Consider the following 13,046-nt stretch of genomic DNA (forward strand, 5'->3'; position numbering starts at 1 on the left):
TCTTCATTACTTATGTAAGTCTCTGCTTGAACCAACATACCATTCATTTTCTTTTCTCTTAAGACAAGTTTAATTACTATTGGTTATTTATTCTAAAGAAGGTCCACAGCATGAAGAGGCATACATCATCTACAGTGAAAATGGAGCAAGGAGCTAAATGTTTTCTGGAAGAGTCAGATGCAGCCACAAAAGAGATAAGGACAAAGACTTATGAATCAAGACTGTTCTTTGCTTCACTCATGCTGAAGCACAAATATCTTCCTATCTCTTGTTAACTCCACAGAATAAGAAAATCAGAGAATCACTTGGTTGAGGAGACCTTCAAGATCATCAAGTCCAACCTATGGATAAGCTCTCCTTCTGAAACCTCACTTAGACCTTCTGAATATAAATCAGAAAGTAATTGGATTCATTTTGATGTCTGTATTCTTGGGTAAGGCTCACTACTTGGATGAGAAAAGGAGAAATAAAACCCAGAGCTAGGCATATCTTCCTATTTATGCTAAAGAAATAGAGAATATCAAAAACATGTCAGCATGAGCAAGAAGGAAAAGATAAGGTTGTCCTGGAAACTTTAGTAACCCTGCAAAATAATGAAGTTATTTTACTTCCACAAAGAAGTTTAAGCCTTGAGCAGCAGTGCTATAACCAGATCTGTTTTACTCCTCACTTACGCCTATGTCTAACTGAAGCAATATCAGAAAAGTTACACAATTATTTCTATGCAAGTTTCACTTACACACAAATGAAAGAAGAAGCCGACAGCCCTGATATTTCCAGCACTGGGGCTCATGGAGGAAGTAACAAACGTGTCTTCAAACCTCTTCCATGCATGCCACCCCAACTCACCTTTTCTCCTTTGGGCCCGCTACCACCTGGAGGGCCTGGGCTGCCAGCAGGACCCTAGGAAAAAAAAAAAAAAGAAAGAAAAACTTTGTTTTACATGCACCATACATCAATTGCAGTTTCCCTTAAAGTACTGGGGAATCAGAAGGTTGCAGGTTTGGATGTTAACACTGCAATCAGCTATGTCCAACTGCACAGCAGTATAAGCTAATGCACACAAGACTGCTTTGTCTCTACTACATAGACAAGAAGGGGAATAAGGATGGAGATGCCATGGCAAGCATGATAACAGCCCTCCAATTCCAGCTGGTTGAAGAAGATTGCACATCAAGGAGTATATCAGTGTCAAAAATTTAGGATAAAGTGCAGGCTTGAAGATTTGCCCACTGCTAAGTGTCAAGACATGAAAAAGGCAGAAAAGCTTCAGAATAACGCAACTTCTGTAATAGGCTGTCAGCTGGAGAAATTGTTCCTGAGAAGCAGTAAACATCAGCATCCACCTTTACATCCTTCTGCAATTTCTTGCTTCATCCACATTTGTTGCAAGTGCAGTTTTGTAAACAACGCAATGGGCACAGTGAACATAGTTCATTGAGATTGCAGTGCCGCATCTCACACCAGGAAACATTTCCGTCTTATAAGGATAGTGATAAACACTAACATGAGAAATACTTCATAGTATAGGATAAAACATGGCTGAGGAACAGAGCAGAGAGAAAGTGATGATTAATGATCAAACCTCCCACAGAGAAACAGAAAAAAAAAAAAAAAAAAAAAAAAAAAAGTAGCATGATAATCTCTATTGCCTCGCAGAAAGGAAGGTGTAGTTTAACAAAGGCTAGGATTGTTTACGACACTATACCTTGCCATCTTAATAATCTGAACAGGAAGCAAAAAGACTTCCTAACAAAATCAAATCGATCCTCTGATTTCCAAAGGAGCAAAAGCAAAGTAGTTAGGCAGCTTCTCAACTTCTGCAAATGAGAAAACATGTATTCAAATGACCCTTTACACAGAGGGAGCAGTGACGGATAGTGACTAGAATGCAGATGTAGTAGGCTCAAGGGTGACAACAATAGCTGCATGACTTTTGCCAAATCACAACCCATTTTAGTCTTTTCTTCTTACTCCATCCTCTGCTTTTTAGATCAGAAGATCCTTAAGAATGTCTATCATTAGGTATAGTACTCTGAGTAATGAAAACATCTTGTGGGATGTATGGATAGTAGTTTTAGATACAGACAGAGCATTATCTCTCTAATCAGTGGAAGTGTACTGATTTTATAGAATATCTTTCCAGTTTTATCTTGTTTCAAAAATGCAAATAGTTCCAAGATTTTATACTGAAAAAGAAATCAAACACATTAAATCCAGTTCTCCTCCTTTCAAGTTGTGGGTGGAAAAAATCCACAACTTTATAAAAGTCATTTTTATGTATTCTTCCTTAAGTCTTTAATGAAAATTCAGACAGACTTCTACCCTATTGTGTTCCAAGCACAGGCACTTTTAAATGCATATTGTGTTATAAATTAATTCTTAAAGAGAAGGAAATAAATAAATAAATAAATAAATAAATAAACAAACAAATAAATAAATAAATAAAAGTGGAAAGAGAAAAGGAAAAGAGAAAATAGAAGGAAAAAAAAAAAAAACAGGAAAAAAGAAAAACAGAAAAAGAAGAAAAGGTGTAAAAAAGTAAAATAAGGGGAAAAGAGAAAAAGAAAAAGTGAGGAAAAAATAATAAGGAACATCAAAGTGTGCCAACACAGAGCCTTAGGATAAGGATTCTAAAAACTGCAGATGCAAGAGTCCTGCCATAACTCACCAGTTGTCCAGTACAGCTCACAGATTTAAAGCAATTTGTGCTCACTGCAAAGAAAAGCCTCCAGTTGAGGATTTACCTGTTTTCCTTCCACACCTGGCTTTCCTGGGAACCCGTCTAAACCTCGTTCTCCCTGGAAGAGGATGAGAAAGAACCATTATAACAAATCTATGATGTTTGGACCAGTGTTCTACAAGAGCCATCTACGTTATTCCTTTCAAGCATAAAGATACAAGAAGAGCAATTCATATAATCCCAATGGAGAAAATGCCTGAAGAATTGTACTCCACAAAATTGCTGGGAGCATCCAGAAATGAGGTGAGCCAAGTATAGTGATTAATAAACTTTTATCCCTTATAACTTTGCTAAGTGTTGCCACTTGTCTGTCTAGAAAACTCAGCATCGGGTATCTGAGATGTGAATTTTGAGATGAGAAGTGGTTGTATGCCAGATCTCCACCTGGGCATCCGTCCTCTGCCTGCTGAGCCAGGTTCATGTAAACCAGATAAATTGTAGCAGGAGAATATCAATCTGGAACAGCTCTAACAAAAATAATGAAGCCACAATACAGCAACAGGTCACTTTTAGACAGATAAATGCTTTATTTTTCGCCTTTGTTTTCCTTAACCTGAGGAATCAATTAATCTGTTTTAACATGCTTTCTGAGACATACAGTCCCCTAAAGTCCACAGGCAATTTATTCCACTACTTTACTTTCAATACCTGTAGATATATTTTTTACCCTATATCTAAACTTGACTTTTCTTGCTACTGTTTCAAACAAGTACTTCTTTCCTAAGCCCCCTGGAGAGAAAGAACAGGCTGTTCCCTTCATCTTTACAATGGCCTTTTATGTATCTGAAGACTTAGAAAACTTCCCCTTAGAACTTCAAACCCCAGACTAAACAACCTCAATACTTTCAACTTTTCTTAAAGGGCATATTTTTCAGACCTCTTATCATTTTTGCTTCTCTTATTTGGGCATTATTCAATTTTCCCATGCCTGCACTGTAACTGGATGCCTGAAGCTGAGCTCAGCTGAGGCTAGCTCTGAGAAGAAAGATTATTTCACAATTTGTAGACTACTCTTCTGTTTTACTCTTCTGTCAACTTCAGCTCTGCTGTATTACATTTTAGGGACCATTTTGAATTCTGATCCTGACCTCTACTGTACCCCCATAGTCAAACTTCATACACACATTTCATATTTTATAAAGCAGGTTCTCAAGAGAAATGATGACAAGATCCCATGCTCTCATTAAACTTATTTTTCCTTAGAGATTGTGTCCCTTTCTCATGTAGCCACTTCAGTTTAAAACTCTTTGAATAGGGTCTTTCTCTTACTGCATAATTGCTCAAATCTCTGTAAACATAACACTTTTTGCCTCAATCCTGCACATGCTGCTGAATTCAAATGATCAAATGATGCACACACAGCTACTGCTAACATAAAAGTACATGTAAAAACAAACTGTAAACAAGGAGTAACGGCAGAGAGCAGAGTATTAACTTTACTTTTTTTTGTATGTTTGTTTTTTGTTTTTTGTTTTACTTTCTCAAATTTTTAATTCTTATCAATATCCCACAGTAAGTCTATCAGACCTTTGTTATTATTTGCATTGGATTTAATTTGAAGTCTGCCTTAATTTAGCATTCAGAAATGGATTTGCAAATCAATTGATTTATTTTTGCCCTTCAGACAATCAACCAGCCTCATAACAAAAGGTTATTTCAAAAAGATGCACTCAGGGAGTTAAATTAGAGAGAAACCCTACAAAAAGCAGCTGAAAAACCACTGTAAGATATCCAGACCTACTTGATACTGGGGCAGTAGTTTCCAAGTTCACAAAAACATTTGCAATGCCTAACTGAACTGTGAGCATCCTGAATCTGAGACTTGCAGGAAATGACAATCTGGTGGGTTGCTGACAAAATGAGCACTCTATCCTCAAGAGAATGTCTTAGCATCAATACACTATAGCAGTGAGTACTTCACACATGCTCATTCATCTGCCAAAACAGAAAAGAGTCGATATTCCTACTGCTAGTAACTGGGAAAGGCAAATGTATTATTTATACAAATGCAAACACTAGAGGTGTTTGTAACTGTTCCAAAGAACTGTGCGTTCCAATGTTTCTTCAGAAAAACAAAAAAATTGTTACTGTATATTACTTTTTTCTTTCTTTGAAAAAGGCCATTTAGATAAAGTATATTTTTCCTGAAAAGAAAAAAAAAATCTCCGAAAGATTTATTCTCAAATTTTCACTTTGGCACTCACTTTCCTTCCCTTGCTGAAAGAAACTGATGCAACAGTATGCACTGATATATTGAAAACAGAATTCTATGGAAGTCCACAGTGAGCCCACTGGACACAAAAAGATGTGAGCTGTCACTTCCTTTATGCAGCGGGTCTCCTGAAGTGCAGATGTAACCAACAGTTCTGGGTTTGGGAGCCTCACTATAAAACCTCAGTATTTTCACTAGGGGTCATAGGATATAAGAACACAATGGCAAGATGGGATACTACTATGGGATGTTAGGTCTTTTGTCATATTAGACATACTAAGGTAGCTGTGGCACTGAGGGACATGAGTTAGAGGGCATGACGGGGATGGGTTGATGGTTAGACTAGATGATTTTAGTGGTCTTTTTCAATCTTAATGATTCTGTGAGATTCTATGAATAGACCAATACTCAGTGCATGGGTTAGCACTTTTGTGTGATGCAATAAACACTCTTCTTCTCAGGCAGAGCAGAAACACAGGTTGCGTAGGTGTCAGTCTTCAAATTACAGACTGAAGAGCAGACAGGGAAATATTTGGCCCGCCACATCAACGCCCACTGTTTTCTGCAGCAATAGCAGCTGGTGAAAGTTAAAGTAATGGCAGTGGGTGCTCTGAGAAGAGCATTAGAGTCAAGAAAAAAATCAAAGCACAATTGCTGTAGCAGAGATCTGTCTGCTTCAGGAAAAAGAATAGAAAAAAATACAGGAAAAGGAGAGTGAAAAAACAATCACTGTTTGTTCATATCTTTGTAATGAAACAAAACCTAATTCATCTCTTTTGCACTTCAATCTTTCTTTAGTTTAATCAGTCATCAGCCCACACACAGCTCCAGCTTCCTCTCCCATCATAGTGATGTCAGAAAGATGGATTTCCTTCTGGGAACCAAATATTCCAGCAGATTAGACAACTTCACCTCCAGAAAAGCAGCAGAGGAAACTATACACAAAATACCAAGCCAGTCCTGCCTGGAGGAAAAGATGGACAACTTTGGCTGGGCTGAGAGCATGGTTGTGCCATATGTCTCATCATTTTTCAGAGCAGGATCTGCCCAGAACCCATTTCTCCTGGCAGTGTTATATCTAAGAAACTTTGAGCAGTAGCTGGCAGGTCTGCAGCAAAATGTGGGCATATCTGAGATCTCTCCAAACATGATGAGCAAACTGAAATAATGAAAAACTCTGTGTCTGCCTGGCTCTCCTTCTAAACGCACACTGTGGGTATAATGGGCGCTTCATTTCTTTCCTTAAACCATCGTAGTTCAAATCCCAGAGAATCCTATGCTGTGTAAAACCACTAATTCCAGACAGAAGAGGGCAAGAAATTGGAAGCAGCACTTGTTGGACTAAGCTCTTAATAGAGAAACTACCTTGTACTCATAAAAAACTGAGCTTATAGTGATGAGAGAATACAGAAATGTAGACGTTGTATAATTTCAGAAACTACAGTGAGACAGAGAAATGCTGGATGAAGACTTATTTTAGAGATCACACTGTGCACAGTGTGGACACCCCACTAACTCTACTCAATGGAATCCTATCATCCGAATCTTCCTCTCTTTTCCTCTCTCCCCAGCTACACACAGATCTAAATGTAAGCTTAGTAGACAGCAAAGATCTGCAAACTCCTCCTGCACCTCATAGGAGGCCTTTTGTGGACAGTATTAGAAGGTGCAGAGCAGTTAAGAAACTCTCCATCATTACCCTTCAGATCTACTGGCCTAAAGGACAAAGGTAAAGAATAGTGTGGCTTTTTGAAGTATGCAGAAGAAATACCTTGTCTCCTCGTGTTCCCTTTTCTCCTCTTTCTCCTTGTAAACCCTAGAAATAAGAGGAAAAAGAGATTATACAACTCAATGCAAGAAGGCACATAATTCCTCCAATTAGTCACCAAATCAATGGATGTCTGCACAATCTATTCAAGTAACCCTCAAGGACATTTACTGTGTTACCAGTCCTTAGAGTTGGCCACAAGCATGGTCTAAGAAGACTCACAGAGCGAGGATGACCTGTGGTCCCAAGACCGTGTGTAATAATATGTTGCTGCAACTCTGCAATTGTTCCCAGACACCTAATCCTCCTGCCAGCAGCAATGTGGAGGGACAGGGAACACATCACAGCTGCAGATGATCTGGAAACCATCCAGCGCTGAGCATTTTTCATATTGCTCGCAAACAACGAGAACTTAGGTAAAAGACAATACTGCTGGAAAAACCTATTGCATAAACAAGGAAGAATGCCCATTCCTGGTGGTTTTGGATGCAGTAGCTAGACAGACAGCAAGTACCTCTGAGAATCAACAAATGCTAAATAATCCCTGTCCTGGAGAACAAAGTGTATTTGTGCACTGTGAAACCAATGCTGGAGTTCAACTGGATGGTATAATTCATCTCCTCCCTGGTACATCAGAATAATTTGCTGGAGATTGGTTTGATGAATGACAGCAATGCTAACACTGGAGATCAACTCAATGGGCAGGAATGGATTTCACTCTCTGTTGGCACAGGAAGCACCATCTATTTTGTAGCAACTGTGCAATCAGCTAATGGCTACAGGCAGACAAATACGCTCAGTCAGTAGTGACCTTTCTAAAACTGCTGAAGCTTAAATCACTTATTATAATATATTTATTTTTAAACTTTACACTACACTGAAGACTGAACTCCAAGCTAATGAGAACTATCTGTCTGGAATTATTTGTTCCATAGGATAACTTATCTAACTATTATGATATTCAGATTTCATGCTATGCCTGACTGTGAGCTAACTGCACAGTCCTGTCTATCTCTAATGACCTGAAATGAGCATGCACTGCTTTCATACTGCAAAGCAATAACCAGACTATTTCCAAAAAACAGATGAGGTGAGGTTTTAAACATGGCTCTTTTAATGCAGCAATAACCATGGGGTCCTCATATACACTGTGTAGGATGATTGCAGCCTTGTTGCTTCCCAACTCAAGCCAAATGTCAGTCTGATGATGGAGATGAACACAGTCTCTAGTGACAGTGTACTACATGCAGATGCTTTGTTTCTCATACATAAAGGAAAGTCAAGGAGCAGGAGTGAATATTCTCAGATCTTTGTCCATTTATCTCATTCAAGTTTTAAGAATGTGCAGCATGGGCAGGTAATGAGGTAATGCCTGAACTGTATTCATGTCATTTTCTTCAGGCTAAACTGAGTTCAGCTCTACAGCGAAGCTGCATGCACCTGTGCAAAGACAAAAGTGCCCACGCTATTCTGAACATGTTGGGCCTCTTTGTAGTGAGTTTTAAAGAAAGACCTTGGCTGGTACAGGGAAATCTTCCAGTATGTGAACATGTCTGGTATGCCATTAAAGCACAATGATGTATAGCCAGGTTATTAAAAACTAAAAACTCCTATCAGTCTTTGCAACACCTGCTTTAAGACTGCTTGTGTAATTAGAAAGGTGAGACCACATGACAGGGACAACATGATTTATTTTGGTATTGCTGTCCACTCATTCAAGGCAAGTTTGTCCCATGAGCCCAAAGTGTTGCTTACTGACAGTTTTGAAAATATGATTGGAAATTTGCTGACAATTGGTGTTTCTGTTTGGTGCTATGATGAAGTTTTCAAGCACCGTATAAATGGTGCATCAACACAGACCAAAGCAATTGCATTACAGTGGGAGTATCACAAAATTCCCAGCTGTTATCTTGGTAATCAAGTCATTATTACTGACAATTCTCTAGGTACAGATCTCATTTAAAGAAGTCAGAAGAAACTCAATAAAGCCAAGAAAGTGTTACAATTTGGGCACAGTACAGGTAAGAGGTCAGATACACAATATGCAGGTTAATTTAAAAAAAAAAAAATAGTGGGCAGAACATACTGAAAAACTGGATAAAGTTTCTAGAGTATCAAAAACTTAATAATAATCATAACTTACCGGTGCTCCTACGTAGCCTTTAATACCTGGGGGACCCTGTTTTCCCTCAGATCCCTGGCAAAGAATTGAGATAAAGTAAAATAACAAACATTTTCACATAAAAGACTAAGGAAAAAAACACTTATTCAAAAATGTAACATACTTCTTGATTTATAGAAATCTGTTGAGACTTCCTGACTGTCTCAGCACTAATATACAGAGTAGCACTTGACTTTTCATCTACTTACCCAAAGTGGCACCCTACTGTTTTTTGCTGTCCCTACTGCAATACAAACAGGCAATAGCAAGTTTTACTCTTCTGCTTTCAGTATTGCCCTACAAAGGCAAACTATCATATGAAGCTTCCTCTCGAGGTCATTTCAGAGGTAAAACACTTACTAAACTGGGTGGTGAAGTGGTCCCATTAAAAGGGAAAGACATTTTATGGAAAGACCTGGCAGGCAGAAAGAGCAGGCAAGAAACAACTACATGACTACACTAACAAGAGAAAAGTCCTGTACCTGCAATGGCACAACAACAGAACCCTGTACAGGCTAGGATCTTTGTTACTGAAAGGGACCATGGTGCCCTGGTAGACAACAAACTGAACATGAGTCAGCTGCATCACTGAAGGTAAATCATATCCTGTTCGACAAAACCTGCAGTACTGTGTCCAGTTCTGGTCCTAGCAGTTCATAAAAGATGCAGAAATGGTTCAAAGGAAGAGAACCACAGACATGATCAAAGGTCTGGAGAACGTGAACCATGAGGAAAGACTGAAGCTGTCTTGTAACCATGGAGTAGAGAAGGCTCAGAGGTACCTCATCACACTATTCCAGTATTTAAAGGGTGGCTGCAAAGAATACCAAGGCTCTCTTTTCAGAAAGAGACATATGGAGAAGACGAAAAGGGGAAACTGTGTACTAGCTACAAAAAAAAAGGTTTTACTTTGATGTAAGAGAGAATTTTTTTTTGCAGTGAGAATAATGAATCACTAGAGCAATCTCCCGAGGAACATGGTAGGATCTCCATCATGGAGGTTTTCAATCATGACTGGACAGGGCGCTAGATAGAATCATGGAATCATAGAATCACCAAGGTTGGAAAAGACCTAAAAGATCATCCAGTCCAACCATTCACCTATTACCAATAGCTCCCACTAAACCATGTCCCTCAACACAACATCCAGTCAGATAGCATCATCTAGATTCCATCTTCTCACAAAAGTTTGGATCTTATGATCAAGGTCCATTCCATTCTAGGCTGTACCATGATTCTATATTCCCAAAGGCAAAATAGACTACATCTTCACTGTAGATAAGAGAAATGCAAGAGTATCAGAGGTGTTTCAAAAGTTCTTCAGCTGGTTGTGCACTGATTTTCTTCCTTGAGATGGTAAAATTAAATAGAAAGCACTCTTACTGATTGCTTTGATGTGCCCTTCAACAACTGTTAATGGTCTGGATCCCCAGATGAATAGGATCGGCCCTCTGAACAAACTTGTGGTGACCCGCCTTAGCCTGACAAGGTAGCCAAGGCTTTCTTGGTTGGCTTCTTACATCATATTCCTGGCCAATTATCTTGTTTCCTATCTGACTTTCCTTCTTTTTACATCACCCATCTGGTTAATTTCAGCACTGGATTGCTGCATTGGATAGGGCTTTGAAACAGATCAGGATTGCATTTTAAAATTATTTCTGCATTTCTTATTGATGGATGTTTCTTATTAAAATATGTCTATTTAAATAAATTAAAAAAAAAAAAAAGATTTAAAAACACAGTCCTTGTCTTCAATGAACTGTTAGCAGAAATGGGGCTTTTTTGTCCCAACACAAGTGTTCTGGAGGCTGTTCATGCTGCACCACTGTTTACAATTTGCCTTAGTCCAAATGACAATCTCATTTGCAACAGTTGTTAAGCACAAACCTGGCAGGCTGGCTGAACTGTAGTTGGCAAGCTTCTCACAACTGTTTTAAGCAAAGCATTGCCAAAACTGTCCCCTCCTTTTGCCACAGAGGACTTTGTTCTTTAAAACAGAGGAAACCGTGCCCTGAAGCTTGTGAGCAGTTCATCAGCCCAGTTTTAAAAGAATTGAACGCGTGTTCAGTATGAAAACCAACCATGCCACAGAGTCCTGGGGAGATTCACAAACAAGTTAACAAGAGCTGAGTATATGCACAGTCAAAGTTGGCTCTGAGACCTCTACATCATCTGGCACCTGAGGACCTCTGCAGTGTCAGCTGTGGAAGTTCTCTAAGAGCAGAGAAAGAGCAGGCACACGCTTAATCTGTCCTCAGAGTGCAGAAAAATAATACTATCAAATTTCAGGTAAAACCTCTTGGGAAACAAAAGCCTGCTATTAGTTGTCCAGATTATCAACATCCAACTCAGACTGTTACATAAATCGTGGTTATAACAGTCAGCAAAAGTTATAGATAGAGAAAGTGGATTTGTATGGGAAGACTTGCTGATCCCACTCAAGGCCTGTGCTGAGATCATGTCTGGTAAACCAGAGAAGTGTGAGACCTTCGACAGCTGAAGTGAACAAGAATGAGGAAATTTGTCAAAATTAAAACCTTACTTAATACTTAAAACTTCAAATACTTATTTTTTCTTCTCCATCTGTTTTTCTATTAAGTGCAGATATCTGTCAGTTCAGATAGCAATGCTAGGTCTATGTCAGTTCTACAGCAATGACAGCCATGAGAAAATCTCTTTAACCTTTTATTAAAGATGTAGGGGGAAAAAAAAAGAAGGAAGATTGGGTATTTGCCGCAGGATTGGAAAAGCTAAAGGGTCGTCTCAACAATTCAAGCTTTGTTTAACTGCTACAATGTCATATCATGAAGGGGTTGTACTGTACTCTTTTTACTTTGAACCCACTTATTCCATTTCAGTATCTTTCTGGCTCCCATGTATTTACGTGAGAGGCTTCTCCACTGAACAATGGATATTTCTTTCCATCCCAGTCTACCACAGCATCTTCTATAATCACATTCTGACACTGATCAGCACAAGGCAAGCGCTGAGAGCTCTTCTTTGCTTCCACCCAATTGCAGCCAGCAAGATCAAATATCCATTTTGGTGAGCACTGAAGTTTACCCACATAGCTTGGAGAGTGAAGAAAATAATTTTCATGATGAAGACACTGAGCCAGAAACAATCTACCTTGAAGACTTCATTGAGCAGCAAAAGCTGTAAAGCCAGAGATGACTTATCAAGGGCATTTCATTCCTGTAATACATATGTGTACCCTAATCATCCATTTAGGGTATCTCTGGGGATTGAAGTCCTATTACCAGAAGTCTGCAGGATTCCTTTCTGTGCTATTGGAAATTTCATCACATAATTAATGAGGTCTGTAAAACCTGCACCTCCTTAGAAGAAATTGCTGGCAATTGCTATTGAGGCAAAAGACTGGAAATCATTCAGCCAAGCAGATAAACAGGGTGCTCAACCTCCTAGGGTGCATGTACAGTTTCTGAGCACTGCTGCACTTGACAGCCTTAATGGAAATGAACATGACTGAGTTGGAAGGAGCACATCCCAAATCACCAGAGAAAACTGCAAGGTAGCCCTCCATGGAGCTTGGGGGAGAGCATGAACCCACTGTATTGATGCTGATGATTTAAAATGAAAATAAGTGATCAGGCAAAAAGTAATCATTACAACAGCAATTGGAGATATGACCTTTCTAATACTAACTCTACCCATCTCTATGTAATCCATTCCACAGGAGCAAAGAAGCTGGGCTTTACAAAGGAATGTTGATTCATATTTTTAATTTTAAAGTCCTGTCAACAAAGCATGGATTACTGCTTAAAATAGCTCAGGCCAGGATCCAGCTTAAGGACATCACATATAGTCAGTGCATCCATTAAAATAAGTAAAAGTCACTATGAAAGCACACAGTCATTTTATGTTTAGCTACTGTAGCTTAGAGGCTGGGGATAGCCAAGCTCACCTCTTCCCTGGAAGCACTTGGCAGTGTCTAAATCAAACAGGATAGATGTTGATGGGCCAACACCTATCAACATCTATCCTGCCCAGCTCATAATGCTGAACTTATTCTCTGATTGTCTCATTATTTCACCTTGTGGGAAATATGGAGCTTTTTCCAGAATCAATCCCTTCTGGAGCTATAGATAATAGACTCAATTTAGCTTGATTTTAAAAGCTTTATAAAGCAAGAGTGAGGGAC

The 13,046-nt window shown here is 39.0% G+C and overlaps 1 protein-coding gene and 1 long non-coding RNA gene across 2 annotated transcripts in view; one reads left to right on the top strand and one right to left on the bottom strand.

The window, feature by feature from the left end:
* The window catches only part of LOC128090871 (uncharacterized), a 579,571-nt gene that overhangs the window by 182,142 nt on the left and 384,383 nt on the right, over positions 1 to 13,046 (top strand). The window lies entirely within an intron of this gene.
* The window catches only part of COL22A1 (collagen type XXII alpha 1 chain), a 225,347-nt gene that overhangs the window by 92,723 nt on the left and 119,578 nt on the right, over positions 1 to 13,046 (bottom strand). Inside the window, exons 16-19 of the mRNA XM_052703565.1 lie at positions 8,867 to 8,920; positions 6,727 to 6,771; positions 2,748 to 2,801; positions 850 to 903 (exon numbers count right to left, since the gene is read on the bottom strand). Of these exons, the coding sequence (XP_052559525.1) occupies positions 850 to 903; positions 2,748 to 2,801; positions 6,727 to 6,771; positions 8,867 to 8,920 (207 nt within the window). The remainder of the gene's footprint in view (positions 1 to 849; positions 904 to 2,747; positions 2,802 to 6,726; positions 6,772 to 8,866; positions 8,921 to 13,046) is intronic.

The sequence above is a fragment of the Tympanuchus pallidicinctus genome, unplaced genomic scaffold (assembly GCF_026119805.1).
Source record: "Tympanuchus pallidicinctus isolate F22 unplaced genomic scaffold, pur_lepc_1.0 scaffold5, whole genome shotgun sequence".
NCBI lineage: Eukaryota > Metazoa > Chordata > Aves > Galliformes > Phasianidae > Tympanuchus > Tympanuchus pallidicinctus.